Source organism: Thunnus maccoyii, chromosome 2, assembly GCF_910596095.1.
Source record: "Thunnus maccoyii chromosome 2, fThuMac1.1, whole genome shotgun sequence".
Lineage (NCBI taxonomy): Eukaryota > Metazoa > Chordata > Actinopteri > Scombriformes > Scombridae > Thunnus > Thunnus maccoyii.
The window spans coordinates 107,848-125,000 of NC_056534.1; the positions used below are offsets into that span (position 1 = coordinate 107,848).

The following is a 17,153-nucleotide window of genomic DNA, read 5'->3' on the forward strand; positions in this document are numbered from 1 at the left end:
ATACTGGACCATGATTGGCTCCAGACTAGCTGTGATGTCATAAACAACAGAACGTAACTGATGTCAATTTACGTTCTCAATAAAGTTTTTAAAAAAACAAACTCAAGTAGGATATGACGTCAGGTACCGCGTCGCTTGCTTCGCACGTCACCGGTGCGACACGTGCGGCGCTCTTTCTACCCGGTAGCAGCTAGCAGCTCCCGACCGCGCGGCGACAGTTTCTCGGTAGTCCAGTGGAACCAGAACCCAGACGACGATGGCTGCAGCGGGGCCGCAGGGCAGGAAGAGGCTCCTGAAGGAGGAGGACATGACCAAGGTGGAGTTTGAGACCAGCGAGGAGGTGGATGTCACCCCCACCTTCGACACAATGGGCCTACGGGAGGACTTGCTCCGCGGGATCTACGCCTACGGTAGGCCGGGGATCTTCGCGGCCTCCAGGGGGAGAGTTAGCTCAGAATGCTAAAGTTAGCTGGCGTTTTTAAAAAATATTCTTAAATAAAGAAATTGATTAAACTACACAGTTTAATCACGTTTCACATGTGTAGAGGTGACTTTATATGTGTGTTAATATTATTCTTTGTTATTATTATTCCAATGTTCACCCGGACTCTGTTAGCATTAGCCGCTAACGCACCTCCAGCTGTTGACTGCGCAGGTTCCCGGCTGCTGTTGTTCACTGTCCGGCCTGTTAAAGTCGAAATGAAAAATGCAGTTTTAACACTTTTAAATCACTTCGCCAGTTACATTGTGCACTTATTTAACAATATGTGTCAAAAAATATAAAAGAAATCCGTTTCTTTGTATCTGACATCAAAATCCGGTCATATTTTCTTCCTGTAAAGCAAAATATGACGTTTGCTTACGTAGACTTGAACCAACCAGTATAAACCAACAATATCGTGACGTTCACCCATCAATCAATCTTCAACTGGTAGCAGCAGTGAGCTGTTTCACCCGGAAATACGTCACCACCAGACGTCATACTCTGGAAATGTTTCACCTGCTGCAAATGTATTTCTGTCCAATCCAGAGTTTGGCGTCTTCAGTCTGATTCTGAGTAAACATGAGAGATAAAAACCAAACGGATGATATTCATCAATCCCTCAAACAGGCTTTTATTGTAATAATATTAATAACAATAATAATAACAATAATAATAATAATAATAATATTATATGATCATATAGAAGATGAACTTTCATTATTACAGCGATGCAAAACATTTGTAGGTAATTCACAATAAAATCTCAGTAATAAACGGATCAATCAAAGTGTTTCTGTTAACGATAATAATTAGAAACTTTCAGCTTTCAGTCTGACATGAAAACATCCTGCGATTCAGTAAACGTCACATTTCAATGAGCATCGTTGTGCTTCAGACGTCATATCGTCACCTCCGTGACACGCCACCGTAACACGCCTCCGTGACACGCCTCCGTAACACGCCTCCGTAACACGCCACCGTGACACGCCTCCGTAACACGCCACCGTGACACGCCTCCGTAACACGCCACCGTGACACGCCACCGTGACACGCCTCCGTGACACGCCTCCATAACACGCCTCCGTAACAAACCACTGTAACACGCCTCCGTAACAAACCACTGTAACACGCCACCGTGACGCGCCTCCGTAACAAACCACTGTAACACGCCTCCGTGACGCGCCTCCGTAACAAACCACTGTAACACGCCACCGTGACGCGCCTCCGTAACAAACCACTGTAACACGCCTCCGTAACAAACCACTGTAACACGCCACCGTGACGCGCCTCCGTAACAAACCACTGTAACACGCCTCCCTGACGCGCCACCGTAACGCGCCTCCGTAACAAACCACTGTAACACGCCACCGTAACGCGCCTCTGTGACACGCCTCCGTGACGCGCCTCCGTGACGCGCCACCGTAACGCGCCACCGTAACACGCCTCCGTAACAAACCACTGTAACACGCCACCGTAACGCGCCTCCGTAACAAACCACTGTAACACGCCACCGTAACGCGCCTCTGTGACACGCCTCCGTGACGCGCCACCGTAACGCGCCACCGTAACACGCCTCCGTAACAAACCACTGTAACACGCCTCCGTGACGCGCCTCCGTAATGCGCCTCCGTGACACGCCTCCGTGACGCGCCTCAGTAACGCGCCACCGTAACACGCCTCCGTAACGCGCCTCCGTAACACGCCTCCGTGACGCGCCTCCGTGACACGCCTCCGTAACACGCCTCCGTGACGCGCCTCCGTGACACGCCTCCGTAACGCGCCTCCGTGACGCGCCTCCGTAACACGCCTCCGTAACGCGCCACCGTAACACGCCTCCGTAACGCGCCTCCGTGACGCGCCTCCGTGACACGCCTCCGTGACACGCCTCCGTAACGCGCCACCGTAACACGCCTCCGTAACGCGCCTCCGTAACACGCCTCCGTAACGCGCCTCCGTAACACGCCTCCATAACGCGCCTCCGTGACACGCCTCCGTGACACGCCACCGTAACAGACGTGTTACTGATGTGTGACGGTTCCTCTGCTGGCGTCGGGGTTCTCCATGGATCCAGCTGTTCTCTGATGTCACGTCCTGTGTTTTCTGTTTTCAGGTTTTGAGAAGCCGTCGGCGATCCAGCAGAGAGCCATCAAACAGATCATCAAAGGCCGAGACGTCATCGCCCAGTAAGAACCCTGACAACAGTTCTGTAACGTTCCACCATGTTCCTTCATGTTCCTTAATGTTTTCTGACAGCCGCTCTGTGATCTGCTCAGGTCTCAGTCTGGAACCGGAAAGACGGCCACGTTCTGTGTGTCGGTGCTACAGTGTCTGGACATCCAGGTTAGTGTCTGCTAACACGCCATCACAGGAACTGTTTAAAGAACGCAGGAACTGTTTAAAGAACGCAGGAACTGTTTAAAGAACGCAGGGACTGTTTAAGGAACGCAGGAACTGTTTAAGGAACGCAGGAACTGTTTAAAGAACGCAGGGACTGTTTAAAGAACGCAGGGACTGTTTAAGGAACGCAGGGACTGTTTAAAGAACGCAGGGACTGTTTAAGGAACGCAGGGACTGTTTAAAGAACGCAGGGACTGTTTAAAGAACGCAGGGACTGTTTAAAGAACGCAGGGACTGTTTAAGGAACGCAGGGACTGTTTAAAGAACGCAGGGACTGTTTAAAGAACGCAGGGACTGTTTAAGGAACGCAGGGACTGTTTAAAGAACGCAGGGACTGTTTAAAGAACGCAGGGACTGTTTAAGGAACGCAGGGACTGTTTAAAGGACTCAGGGACTGTTTAAAGAACGCAGGGACTGTTTAAGGAACGCAGGGACTGTTTAAAGGACTCAGGGACTGTTTAAGGAACGCAGGGACTGTTTAAAGAACGCAGGGACTGTTTAAGGAACGCAGGGACTGTTTAAAGGACTCAGGGACTGTTTAAAGAACGCAGGGACTGTTTAAGGAACGCAGGGACTGTTTAAAGAACGCAGGGACTGTTTAAAGGACTCAGGGACTGTTTAAGGAACGCAGGGACTGTTTAAGGAACGCAGGGACTGTTTAAAGAACGCAGGGACTGTTTAAGGAACGCAGGGACTGTTTAAAGAACGCAGGGACTGTTTAAAGAACGCAGGGACTGTTTAAGGAACGCAGGGACTGTTTAAGGACGCAGGGACTGTTTAAGGAACGCAGGGACTGTTTAAGGAACGCAGGAACTGTTTGAAGGACTCAGGCACTGTTTAAGGAACGCAGGGACTGTTTAAGGGACTCAGGGACTGTTTAAGGAACGCAGGGACTGTTTAAGGAACGCAGGGACTGTTGAAAGGACTCAGGAACTGTTTAAGGGACTCAGGAACTGTTTAAAGGACTCAGGGACTGTTTAAAGGACTCAGGGACGGTTTAAAGAACGCAGGGACTGTTTAAGGGACTCAGGAACTGTTTAAAGACCTGGAGAACGTTCCCTATGTGATTCAGACAGCAGCCTCCGTGTTAGCGTAGCCTCGGTCGTTGGGAGGTTGGAAGCACCTGTGTGGGCTCTGACATCATGCTGTTACCTGTGTGCAGGTGAGGGAGACCCAGGCGCTGATCCTCGCTCCAACCAGAGAGCTGGCCGGACAGATCCAGAAGGTAACCCCGCCCACACCGTCAGGGCCAGCCAATCAGCAGTGAGTGTGGTGAGTGTGGTTTCTGATTGGTTCTCTGTTGTTCTCTAGGTGCTGCTGGCTCTGGGAGACTACATGAACGTTCAGTGTCATGCCTGCATCGGAGGAACCAACGTGGGCGAGGACATCAGGAAGCTGGACTACGGCCAGCACGTGGTGTCGGGAACGCCCGGGCGAGTGTTTGGTGAGTCACATGACACGTCACGAGTTTCCACCTGACAGGTGAGCGGCGGTTCTCCTCGGTGTGTTAGAACCGTGTTCACAGTCACAGACCATCTTCAATGAAACTTTATTGAACCGCATGAAAACAGAAAATACGTCAAATATAAAGAGAATAAAGTTTCACTAAACAACGAAACAACAAAACAAGTTTTTATTATAAAATAAATAATAAAACAAATCAAATGAATCAGAACATCAGGTCTCCTCAATCTCACCCGACGCTGCCGTGGAACTGTTGAGTCTTCCTCCCGCTCTTCATCCTTCAGAGACCTCGACATGAAAGGTACGAGAGTAGCGTCGCTCTGTGGAGGACCAGGGCCGTGTGTGTGTGTGTGTGTGTGTGTGTGTGTGTGTGTGTGTGTGTGTGTACTGAGTGTGTGTGTGTGTGTGTGTGTGTGTGTGTGTGTGTGTGTGTGTGTGTGTGTGTGTGTGTGTACTGAGTGTGTGTGTGTGTGTGTGTACTGAGTGTGTGTGTGTGTGTGTGTGTGTGTGTGTGTGTGTGTGTGTGTGTACTGTGTGTGTGTGTGTGTGTGTGTGTGTGTGTACTGAGTGTGTGTGTGTGTGTGTGTACTGAGTGTGTGTGTGTGTGTGTACTGAGTGTGTGTGTGTGTGTGTGTACTGTGTGTGTGCGTGCGTGTGTGTGTGTGTGTGTGTACTGTGTGTGTGTGTGTGTACTGTGTGTGTGCGTGCGTGTGTGTGTGTGTGTGTGTGTACTGTGTGTGTGTGTGTGTGTGTACTGTGTGTACTGAGTGTGTGCGTGCGTGCGTGTGTGTGTGTGTGTGTGTGTGTGTGTACTGTGTGTGTGTGTGTGTACTGAGTGTGTGTGTGTGTGTGTGTGTGTGTGTACTGAGTGTGTGTGTGTGTGTGTGTGTACTGTGTGTGTGTGTGTACTGTGTGTGTGTGTGTGTGTGTGTGTGTGTACTGAGTGTGTGTGTGTGTGTGTGTGTGTGTGTACTGTGTGTGTGTACTGTGTGTGTGTGTGTGTACTGAGTGTGTGTGTGTGTGTGTGTGTGTACTGTGTGTGTGTGTGTACTGTGTGTGTGTGTGCGTGCGTGTGTGTGTACTGAGTGTGTGTGTGTACTGAGTGTGTAAATGAGCGAGCAGCAGAAAAGTGATGTGATTGCGAGCGGAGCAGGAAAAGGTTAACAGGAAGTTGTCGGTGTACAGGCTGCAGTCGTTACAGGAAGTCGTTGCAGCAGAACCAGAGATGGTTCTTCCTTTCATAACGACAAACGGACGACGAGCTTTCAGCTCCGTGATCGACTCCGCTGATCAAACTGATGAATTAACGTCTCTGCTCTGAGTGCTGATTGGTCGGCCTCTGATCGAGGCAGCCAATAGGAGGCTGATGTGTGATCGTGGTGTTTCTGCAGATATGATTCGTCGCAGGAGTCTGAGGACGAGGGCCATCAAGATGCTGGTTCTGGACGAAGCTGACGAGATGCTCAACAAAGGTGAGACTGAGCGTGTGCAAACATACAGCTGTGATGTCACAGCCAGCGTGGACAGAATACTGCGAACGGCGGCGCGTCTCCTCAGAGCTGTTTGAACTTCTGTCCGCAGGTTTCAAGGAGCAGATCTACGACGTGTACCGTTACCTGCCGCCGGCTACGCAGGTGGTTCTGATCAGCGCCACGCTGCCGCACGAGATCCTGGAGATGACCAACAAGTTCATGACCGACCCGATCCGCATCCTGGTGAAACGGTTAGTCCCCTAACATCCAGACAACGTCCAGACAACATCCAGAAAACGCTCAAAACATTCAGAAACACCCAGAAAACAAAGATTTATATTTATATTCTCTATTATAAAGTGACCCCCCGTCTGTCTCCATAGTGACGAGTTGACCCTGGAGGGCATCAAGCAGTTCTTCGTGGCGGTGGAGAGAGAGGAGTGGAAGTTTGACACTCTGTGTGATCTGTACGACACTCTGACCATCACACAGGCCGTCATCTTCTGCAACACCAAGAGAAAGGTCTGTTGACATACAACATACATGTAAATACCTACTGTTTACATACAACATACATGTAAATATACACTGTTTACATACAACATACATGTAAATACACTGTTTACATACAACATACATGTAAATACACTGTTTACATACAACATACATGTAAATATACACTGTTTACATACAACATACATGTAAATACACTGTTTACATACAACATACATGTAAATACACACTGTTTACATACAACATACATGTAAATATACACTGTTTACATACAACATACATGTAAATACACTGTTTACATACAACATACATGTAAATACACACTGTTTACATACAACATACATGTAAATACACACTGTTTACATACAACATACATGTAAATATACACTGTTTACATACAACATACATGTAAATACACACTGTTTACATACAACATACATGTAAATACCTACTGTTTACATACAACATACATGTAAATACACACTGTTTACATACAACATACATGTAAATATACACTGTTTACATACAACATACATGTAAATATACACTGTTTACATACATGTAAATATACACTGTTTACATACAACATACATGTAAATATACACTGTTTACATACAACATACATGTAAATACACTGTTTACATACAACATACATGTAAATACACACTGTTTACATACAACATACATGTAAATACCTACTGTTTACATACAACATACATGTAAATATACACTGTTTACATACAACATACATGTAAATATACACTGTTTACATACAACATACATGTAAATACACTGTTTACATACAACATACATGTAAATATACACTGTTTACATACAACATACATGTAAATACACACTGTTTACATACAACATACATGTAAATACACTGTTTATATACAACATACATGTAAATACACACTGTTTACATACAACATACATGTAAATATACTGTTTACATACAACATACATGTAAATATACACTGTTTACATACAACATACATGTAAATATACTGTTTACATACAACATACATGTAAATACACTGTTTACATACAACATACATGTAAATACACACTGTTTACATACAACATACATGTAAATACACTGTTTACATACAACATACATGTAAATACACACTGTTTACATACAACATACATGTAAATACACTGTTTACATACAACATACATGTAAATACACACTGTTTACATACAACATACATGTAAATACACTGTTTATATACAACATACATGTAAATACACACTGTTTACATACAACATACATGTAAATATACTGTTTACATACAACATACATGTAAATACACTGTTTACATACAACATACATGTAAATATACTGTTTACATACAACATACATGTAAATACACTGTTTACATACAACATAAATGTAAATACACTGTTTACATACAACATACATGTAAATACACACTGTTTACATACAACATACATGTAAATATACACTGTTTACATACAACATACATGTAAATACACTGTTTACATACAACATACATGTAAATATACACTGTTTACATACAACATACATGTAAATATACTGTTTACATACAACATACATGTAAATATGTGCATGTGCGTCGTTTACCTGGGGAAGAGATGGAACCAAGATGCATTATGGGAAGAAGGCGGGCGGACGCAGTGTGATGCTCTGAGTGATGTTCCGCTGGGAAACTTGCGTCCTGGCGTTCATGTGACTTTGACACGTGTCGCCCCTGACGGCAGCGGCCTCCTCCAGCACGATAAACCTCCTGCTGCTGAAACGGTTTGAGGATCATGACGAAGACTTCAACGTGTTGCCGCCAAACTCCCCGGATCTCAATCCCATCGATCCAAGCAGGCTCCACCTCACAACTTACAGGACTTAAAGGATCCGCTGCTGCTGTCCTGCTGCCAGAGACCAGAGGAACCGCCAGAGGAACCACCAGAGGAACCGCCAGAGGTCTTTGACTCCTGCGTCGACGGGTCCGAGCTGTTTGAGGAGGACGAGGGAACCTTCACAATATTAGTCATTTAAAAGCTTTTAATTTGAAGCAGTAAAGCAGGAAATGTTTGGTTTGCATTGACGGTAAAGTTACAGGACTCTGATACGTAAAGCTGACCAATCAGAGCAGAGAGGACTCATCGGGAGGCGGGCCTTAAAGAGACAGGAACTAAAACGGAGCGTCGGAGAAACTGTTTACTGAGAGGCTGCAGAAAGGACCAGTACGAGATAAATAAGAAGTTCTTTGAACTTTTAATCATGCAGAGCTACTCTAGTAGAGTCCAAAAATAAAATATTAAACACGGACGCCTGTCCCTGACTGCCTGAGTGACGAAGTTACACCGTAGGTCGGCTGAATGCCACCACTTCCTGTATCTTTCAAATTAAAAGGCTTCCAGCGCTTCATACACAGCTGCTGTCTTGTTTGTTTATTGGCCTCAAGAGCGCAGGCTGATATCAGCTGACTGATTAATCAGTCGACCGCTAGTCCTGTGTGTGTTGCAGCAGGGCCTTCTGGGTAGTTGAGTCTTTCTGTGTGTTGCAGCAGAGCCTTCTGGGTAGTTGAGTCTTTCTGTGTGTTGCAGCAGAGCCTTCTGGGTAGTTGAGTCTTTCTGTGTGTTGCAGCAGAGCCTTCTGGGTAGTTGAGTCTTTCTGTGTGTTGCAGGTGGACTGGCTGACAGAGAAGATGAGGGAGGCCAACTTCACCGTGTCATCGATGCACGGAGACATGCCCCAGAAGGAGAGAGAGTCCATCATGAAGGAGTTCAGATCTGGAGCCAGGTAAGACATGTGACATCATCATGCGACATCATCATGCGACATCATCATGCGACATCATCATGTGACATCATCATGTGACATCACGTTCTTTCTCTCGTCAGTCGGGTGCTGATCTCGACGGATGTTTGGGCTCGAGGTTTGGACGTTCCTCAAGTTTCTCTCATCATCAACTACGACCTGCCGAACAACAGAGAGCTCTACATCCACAGGTACGCAGCACAGCTCCCCGTATCACTGCACACAAAGTAGTCCCGTCAACTACAGCTCCCCGTATCACTGCACACAAAGTAGTCCCGTCAACTATAGCTCCCCGTATCACTGCACACAAAGTAGTCCCGTCAACTACAGCTCCCCGTATCACTGCACACAAAGTAGTCCCGTCAACTTTTACACACACACACACACACACACATATATATATGTGTGTGTGTGTGTGTGTGTGTGTATATATAAATATAAGTGTGTATGAGAAAGGGGTAATCAATGAGTAGATGAGCGTTAAACGGTTTTTAGGCTCGACGTGGAGGCGAAGAACCTCCGTAAAGTGCTGGTATAAAACTGGCGTACGGCGTCTTAAAGCGGAGCAGCAGAGATATATGATCCATATATTAACTGATCATCGTATTGATCTCATCCTCCTCTTCCTCATTTCAAGCTCTTCACTCGGTTTCTTTCTTTTCTTCGTCTCATTCTTCAAAACCTCGTAACCTGTCAGCTCCGACAGCTGTGCTCTTTAGCGTTGCCATGGTTACAGGTCGGGTGGCGGATGGATTTAGAAGGTGATTAAACTACATGAACATTAAACCTGCCGTCCAATCAGAGGAGAGTATTCACCCAGAACGCTGTATAATTATAAATATAAACAAGTTTAAATTTGGACACAAAAAAACAAAAAAAGTTTGAAATGATGAACGAATGAATCTGTGTTGACGTCTGTGACCTCTGACCTGCTCCAGGATTGGTCGGTCTGGTCGCTATGGACGCAAGGGTGTGGCCATCAACTTTGTGAAGAACGATGACATCAGAATCCTGCGAGACATCGAGCAGTATTATTCCACCCAGATCGACGAGATGCCCATGAACGGTACGAAGCTAACTAGCTCAGCATAGCAGCTCCGCTGATGATGTCACTGACAGTTTCTTTAATTAATCGATCGTTTCTGTTTCTCTGCAGTGGCTGATCTGATCTGATGACATCACACCGGAGCCCCACCCTCTTTACTTCCTGTTATTTCCTGTTTTGTTTTGTTGGGTTTTTTAAATAGTTTTAGGGTTTCTTAAGTTGTTCCGACTGTAAAAGTCCAGAGTTTTTGTAAATAAAGTTTTTGGTTCCTCAGTTTTCTTTAGTTTCTCTGAACTCTTTAAAGCTGAAACAACCCGAGAAAGAGACCCTGAAAATACATTTTTATACTTAACGACCAATCATCATCCAGACACTGACCCTAACGACCAATCATCATCCAGACACTGACCCTAACGACCAATCATCATCCAGACACTGACCCTAACGACCAATCATCATCATCCAGACACTGACCCTAACGACCAATCATCATCATCCAGACACTGACCCTAACGACTAATCATCATCATCCAGACACTGTGACCCTAACGACCAATCATCATCATCCAGACACTGACCCTAACGACCAATCATCATCATCCAGACACTGTGACCCTAACGACTAATCATCATCATCCAGACACTGACCCTAACGACTAATCATCATCCAGACACTGTGACCCTAACGACCAATCATCATCATCCAGACACTGACCCTAACGACTAATCATCATCATCCAGACACTGACCCTAACGACCAATCATCATCCAGACACTGTGACCCTAACAACCAATCATCATCCAGACACTGACCCTAACGACCAATCATCATCCAGACACTGACCCTAACGACCAATCATCATCATCCAGACACTGTGACCCTAACGACCAATCATCATCATCCAGACACTGACCCTAACGACCAGTCATCATCCACTGACCCTAACGACCAATCATCATCCAGACACTGACCCTAACGACCAATCATCATCCACTGACCCTAACGACCAATAATCATCCACTGACCCTAACGACCAATCATCATCCACTGACCCTAACGACCAATCATCATCCAGACACTGTGACCCTAACGACCAATCATCATCCAGACACTGTGACCCTAACAACCAATCATCATCCAGACACTGTGACCCTAACGACCAATCATCATCCAGACACTGTGACCCTAACGACCAATCATCATCCAGACACTGACCCTAACGACCAATCATCATCCAGACACTGACCCTAACGACCAATCATTGATCCTTTTTTTGCTCCATATTATTTAACTTTGATAGGAAACAGTTGACAGCATCACTGATCGTATCTATTATATTTATTATTATTATCTATTTTAAAGATTTATTCATGATTCGTTTAATATTCGAGCTGCTGGAAAAGAAAACTAGTGAATGAAATCGTTCACTTAGTTTACGTCACAGATCAGCAGAAAACACTTTTTTCCAATTTTTCTAATTATTTGCACCAAAAATGCTGTAAAATGACGTAAAGATTAACGTTAAATTCCTGTAAACTTCATTGAAAGATTATTAGTAAATGCAGTTAAATTAAGTCAAACTCTGAAGATCAATCACTGTTTATTGATGATCGACGATTTATTGATGGACGAGTTTGTTCTGATCTCAATGTGGAACTGAGATCACGTCTGCTGGTGCTATATAAATATATAAATTATATTTATATATATATATCTATATATATATATTATAAATTAAATGTTTATATATGTGTGTGTGTATAAATAAATTATAAATTATATTTGTTTATATATTTGATGCAGACACTGAGTCTCAATATAAAAAGGATATAAAGTAAATTCAAACTAAATAAACCAAATTTATATTTGTGACAAATTATTGAAATAGTTTAAAATTTTTTAAATTCCAAAAATGTCAAATTTATTTTTATTATTTAATTAATTTTTCTGTTGAAGGAAATAATCGATGAACTTTATTTAAATTTAACTTAATAAACTTTAATATTTGAAAATGTTTGAAAGAATCAATGACGAGAAAACGTTTTGTCATTTAAATCAGATTTTATTGATATTTTTAACACAAATGTTGAAATCAAAAAAAATAAAAAACAGTGAAAACAAAGTTTTTCTAACAACAAACAAACGTTTTGGTTGTAAAATATTAATTTAATCTGCAGGATTAAAACCACGAAACATGCTGATAAACACGTGAAGAAGAAGAAGAAGAAGAAGAGAGGAAGTCACCGGTCACTGATATCTGATTAATACGAGAAATTAATATTTAATCCACCCGCAGTCTGATCATCTTCATCATCATCAGCATCATCATCATCATCATCATCATCATCAGCAGCATCATCATCATCATCATCACCTTCATCATCATCATCACCTTCATCATCATCATCATCAGCATCATCATCATCATCATCATCACCTTCATCATGGTCATCATCATCAGCATCATCATCACCTTCATCGTCATCATCATCATGGTCATCATCATCAGCATCATCATCATCATCATCTTCATCATCATCACCTTCATCATCATCACCATCGTCATCATCGTCATCATCATCATCATCACCTTCATCATTAGAGCAGCTTCGTGTTTTTTTCTTTTTTAAATGTTTAAACTCGATTTTATAAAAATATTCAGTTTCATTTGTTTGCTGCTGATTCTGACGTCATGAAGAAGAAACGTACATGTCAGTGTTTAGCAGAAACAGGAAATGATGTCATCTGTGACATCACTTAGGCTGAATCCAAACGTCCGGATTGATGATCCGTAATCGTGCAGCGATATCGGCTATAAAGTGAATTATTATCTTGATGACTCATCACGTAACGGACAGAATGACGTCGCTACGGTTACCGTCTGTCAGAGGATTAACGACGCAGCTGCTCGTCAGAACCGTGAAGAAGAAAAACACTGAAACGAGTTTCAGGGTTAATTTATCGTCTCGCCGTCTGGCGTCCTCCGGCGGACGGACGTTTGGATTCAGTCTTAGTCTTCCTGTCTTGCTCTCTAACCGTCTCCATGGAAACAAACTGCTACTGACATCATCACAGATCTTAGCCAATCAGAATGTAAGCTATGTGTGAAAGGCAGGGTCATGTGGACTGTGAGCCAATAGAATATCAGTTAGTCAGAGAGGGGTGGGGCTTTTTACATCTGCTCTGATTGGTCAGTTTGACATATAAAAAGACAGACAACAAACCACCCAATCAGAGGAGGGGGAGGAGCAGAGGATCATGGGAAGGTTCCTACAGGTTCCGTGTGATAAACCAGATCTCGTTGCGGCGGCGGGGAACGCCGGGGTTCTCGTACACGGCGACCATGAAGGTGTCCGTCCGCACGTCGTCTCGGACGCCCAGAATCTCCTGCAGCTGGTGCACCTGACGCAACACCGTCTCCTCATTGGTCGTCCCAAAGAAGGCCCTGACAACCAATCAGAGAGCAGAAACACGTCAACACACAGAGAGACGACAGCCAATCAGAGAGCAGAAACACGTCAACACACAGACGACAGCCAATCAGAGAGCAGAAACACGTCAACACACAGACGACAGCCAATCAGAGAGCAGAAACACGTCAACACACAGACGACAGCCAATCAGAGAGCAGAAACACATCAACACACAGAGAGACGACAGCCAATCAGAGAGCAGAAACACGTCAACACACAGAGAGACGACAGCCAATCAGAGAGCAGAAACACGTCAACACACAGAGAGACGACAGCCAATCAGAGAGCAGAAACACGTCAACACACAGAGAGACGACAGCCAATCAGAGAGCAGAAACACGTCAACACACAGAGAGACGACAGCCAATCAGAGAGCAGAAACACGTCAACACACAGAGACAACAGCCAATCAGAGAGCAGAAACACATCAACACACAGAGACGACAGCCAATCAGAGAGCAGAAACACGTCAACACAGAGAGACGACAGCCAATCAGAGAGCAGAAACACGTCAACACACAGAGACGACAGCCAATCAGAGAGCAGAATGTTCTCCAACAGACGTTTTCTGATAGGTTGTTTACCTCTAGAAGGCGGGTCTTATCTGACTTTAACCTGAACTGGAGAGTCTTGTATTGATTATTAACATGATTATTATTAATGTGATTTTTCTGGATTAATCAATATTTCCTGAAGACGACGTTCTCAAACATCTTCATTTTATTTTCATAAAAACTATAATAAAATAAAAATGATTCAACATTAACGAGCTGAGAACTTGTTTCTAATCGATTAATTGACTAATCAATGCAGCTCTTAAAAGAACGAGACTTTTTCTGTCATTCTGATAAATAATCAATAATTTGAAGCTGCTTTCAGGGACAGTCGGGACTCTGCAGCTTCTCACAACATGTAAACAAGTCAAACGGATTATTGATTATTATTATTGATTATTGATATTAGAGCTGAAACTAACCACCATTTTCATTATTGATTAATCTGTCTGATCAATAGTCCAAACAAACATTCAGTTTACAGAAGCTTCAGATCGATTATTAATGATTAATCGACCGATCAATGAGTCGCTGCAGCCGTCTGATGCTCGTGGTCGCTCATGTTGAGGACCGTCTCACCTGGCGATGACTCTGATTGGCTCTCGGTGGACGATGGCGATGTCAGGGTCGGTCGGTGTGGGCGGGTCCGACTGGAATTCGGCGGGCAGGAAAAACGCCGTCAGCACGTCTTTCCCGAACGTGTTTCCGTCCTCCATCATGTGCACGCTGCTGACCACCGGCACCGTCATGCCCAGGTACCGCCCTGTCACATGACCATCACATGACCATCACATGACCATCACACGACCGTCACACGACCGTCACACGACCGTCACATGACCGTCACACGACCGTCACACGACCGTCACATGACCATCACATGACACAGCTAACATGCGACTGTACAACCTGAGAGAACATTCAGGTAACGTTCAGCTCAGTCTGGACCAATCAGTGATCAGATTCAGTTTAATGTTCGTTACACTAATATTAGAAATGTATTTGTGTCTGCGATCAATAACAGATATGATTAGTATAATAGAACAATATAAACAGTCTCACTTCCTGTTGACGAGCTTCAGGTTTAACGAGCTCATTAAGATTCATTTTGTTCAATTTATGATTATTTCAAAAAAATCTGAATGTTATTTGTGGAAGAATTCTACAAATATAAATATAAATATATAAATATATATTCTATATATATATAGAGAGAGAATATATATATAAATATATAAATATATAAATATATATTCTATATATATAGAGAGAGAGAATATATATATAAATATATATAAATATAAATATATAAATATATATTCTATATATATAGAGAGAGAGAATATATATAAATATATAAATATATAAATATATATTCTATATATATATAGAGAGAGAGAATATATATATAAATATATAAATATATATAAATATAAATATATAAATATATATTCTATATATAGAGAGAGAGAGAATATATATATAAATATATATTCTATATATATATAGAGAGAGAGAGAATATATATATATATATATATATATATATATAAATATATATATATATATATATATATATATATATATATAAATATATATTCTATATATATATAGAGAGAGAGAATATATATATATATAAATATATATTCTATATATATAGAGAGAGAGAATATATATATAAATATATATAAATATAAATATATAAATATATATTCTATATATATAGAGAGAGAGAGAATATATATATATATAAATATATAAATATATATTCTATATATATATAGAGAGAGAGAATATATATATATATAAATATATAAATATATATTCTATATATATATAGAGAGAGAGAATATATATATATATAAATATATAAATATATATTCTATATATATATAGAGAGAGAGAATATATATATATATATATATATATATATATATATATATATTCTATATATATAGAGAGAGAATATATATATAAATCTATTGATCTGAATTAGTTTGTAAGTGTAATGATTAATTCCTGTTTTATTGTACAGTCAGTTATTGATTAATTAAATGTTTCGTGACACCTGTCGTCCTCCGTGGACGGGTGTGTGGCGAGGGGGCGGAGCCTCACCTGCAGAGTTCTCTTTGCAGATGAAGCGCATCAGTTTCATGAAAGCCCAGGAAATGCTCTGCTCGTACAAATCCTCCGCTCGCGTCACGCACGCCCACTTTCCTGCTGGATACGCTCGCTCCTCGTACACGACCTCACCCATCTGCACACACACACACACACGTACACACACACACACACACACACACACACACACACACACACACACATCAGTAACACACACACACACACACACACACACACACACATCAGTAACACACACACACACACACATCAGTAACACACACACACACACACACACACACATCAGTAACACACACACACACACACATCAGTAACACACACACACACACACACACACACATCAGTAACACACACACACACACACACACACACACATCAGTAACACACACACACACATGTTTATATACACATGTATGTTGGAAAGTTTATTTCCCTTTTAAATGGAGCCGTATTTGTGAGAGACCAGCATCGGTGGGTTTGTGGGGTCCATCAGAGACCAGCATCGGTGGGTTTGTGGGGTCCATCAGAGACCAGCATCGGTGGGTTTGTGGGGTCCATCAGAGACCAGCATCGGTGGGTTTGTGGGGTTTATCAGAGACCAGCATCGGTGGGTTTGTGGGGTTTATCAGAGACCAGCATCGGTGGGTTTGTGGGGTCCATCAGAGACCAGCATCGGTGGGTTTGTGGGGTTTATCAGAGACCAGCATCGGTGGGTTTGTGGGGTCCATCAGAGACCAGCATCGGTGGGTTTGTGGGGTCCATCAGAGACCAGCATCGGTGGGTTTGTGGGGTCCATCAGAGACCAG

At 42.9% G+C, this 17,153-nt stretch overlaps 3 protein-coding genes across 3 annotated transcripts in view; 1 reads left to right on the forward strand and 2 right to left on the reverse strand.

Moving 5' to 3' along the window:
* The first annotated feature begins 123 nt into the window (after nucleotides 1-123).
* Nucleotides 124-10,454, forward strand: eif4a3 (eukaryotic translation initiation factor 4A3). The gene is made up of 12 exons (XM_042425917.1): nucleotides 124-410; nucleotides 2,595-2,667; nucleotides 2,758-2,824; nucleotides 4,044-4,106; nucleotides 4,193-4,325; nucleotides 5,737-5,817; nucleotides 5,927-6,068; nucleotides 6,201-6,339; nucleotides 9,003-9,118; nucleotides 9,220-9,327; nucleotides 10,075-10,202; nucleotides 10,293-10,454. Exons 1-12 carry the CDS (start codon nucleotides 257-259, stop codon nucleotides 10,307-10,309), a joined length of 1,221 nt encoding a protein of 406 aa, XP_042281851.1. The 5' UTR covers nucleotides 124-256; the 3' UTR covers nucleotides 10,310-10,454.
* LOC121906802 lies at nucleotides 434-2,588 on the reverse strand. Its single transcript, XM_042425931.1, has 2 exons — nucleotides 864-2,588; nucleotides 434-685 (listed from the first exon to the last, which is right to left on the reverse strand). Exon 1 carries the CDS (start codon nucleotides 2,451-2,453, stop codon nucleotides 1,383-1,385), a length of 1,071 nt encoding a protein of 356 aa, XP_042281865.1. The 5' UTR covers nucleotides 2,454-2,588; the 3' UTR covers nucleotides 434-685; nucleotides 864-1,382.
* Nucleotides 10,455-12,774: 2,320 nt separating the features above from the next.
* soul4 (heme-binding protein soul4) overlaps nucleotides 12,775-17,153 on the reverse strand; it is a 7,730-nt gene continuing 3,351 nt past the window's right edge. Inside the window, exons 4-6 of the mRNA XM_042435068.1 lie at nucleotides 16,324-16,465; nucleotides 14,789-14,972; nucleotides 12,775-13,627 (exon numbers count right to left, since the gene is read on the reverse strand). Of these exons, the coding sequence (XP_042291002.1) occupies nucleotides 13,453-13,627; nucleotides 14,789-14,972; nucleotides 16,324-16,465 (501 nt within the window). The 3' untranslated portion in view covers nucleotides 12,775-13,452. The remainder of the gene's footprint in view (nucleotides 13,628-14,788; nucleotides 14,973-16,323; nucleotides 16,466-17,153) is intronic.

Bases quoted from the DNA above. Each gene is read 5' to 3' on its own strand.
- LOC121906802 (XM_042425931.1), bottom strand. From the start codon at position 2,453: ATGGAGGCGTGTTACGGAGGCGCGTTACGGAGGCGTGTTACGGAGGCG.
- eif4a3 (XM_042425917.1), top strand. From the start codon at position 257: ATGGCTGCAGCGGGGCCGCAGGGCAGGAAGAGGCTCCTGAAGGAGGAG. The intron at 4,326-5,736 runs GTGAGTCACATG...GTGTTTCTGCAG, and splicing joins AACGCCCGGGCGAGTGTTTG to ATATGATTCGTCGCAGGAGT. The intron at 6,340-9,002 runs GTCTGTTGACAT...TGTGTGTTGCAG, and splicing joins TCTGCAACACCAAGAGAAAG to GTGGACTGGCTGACAGAGAA.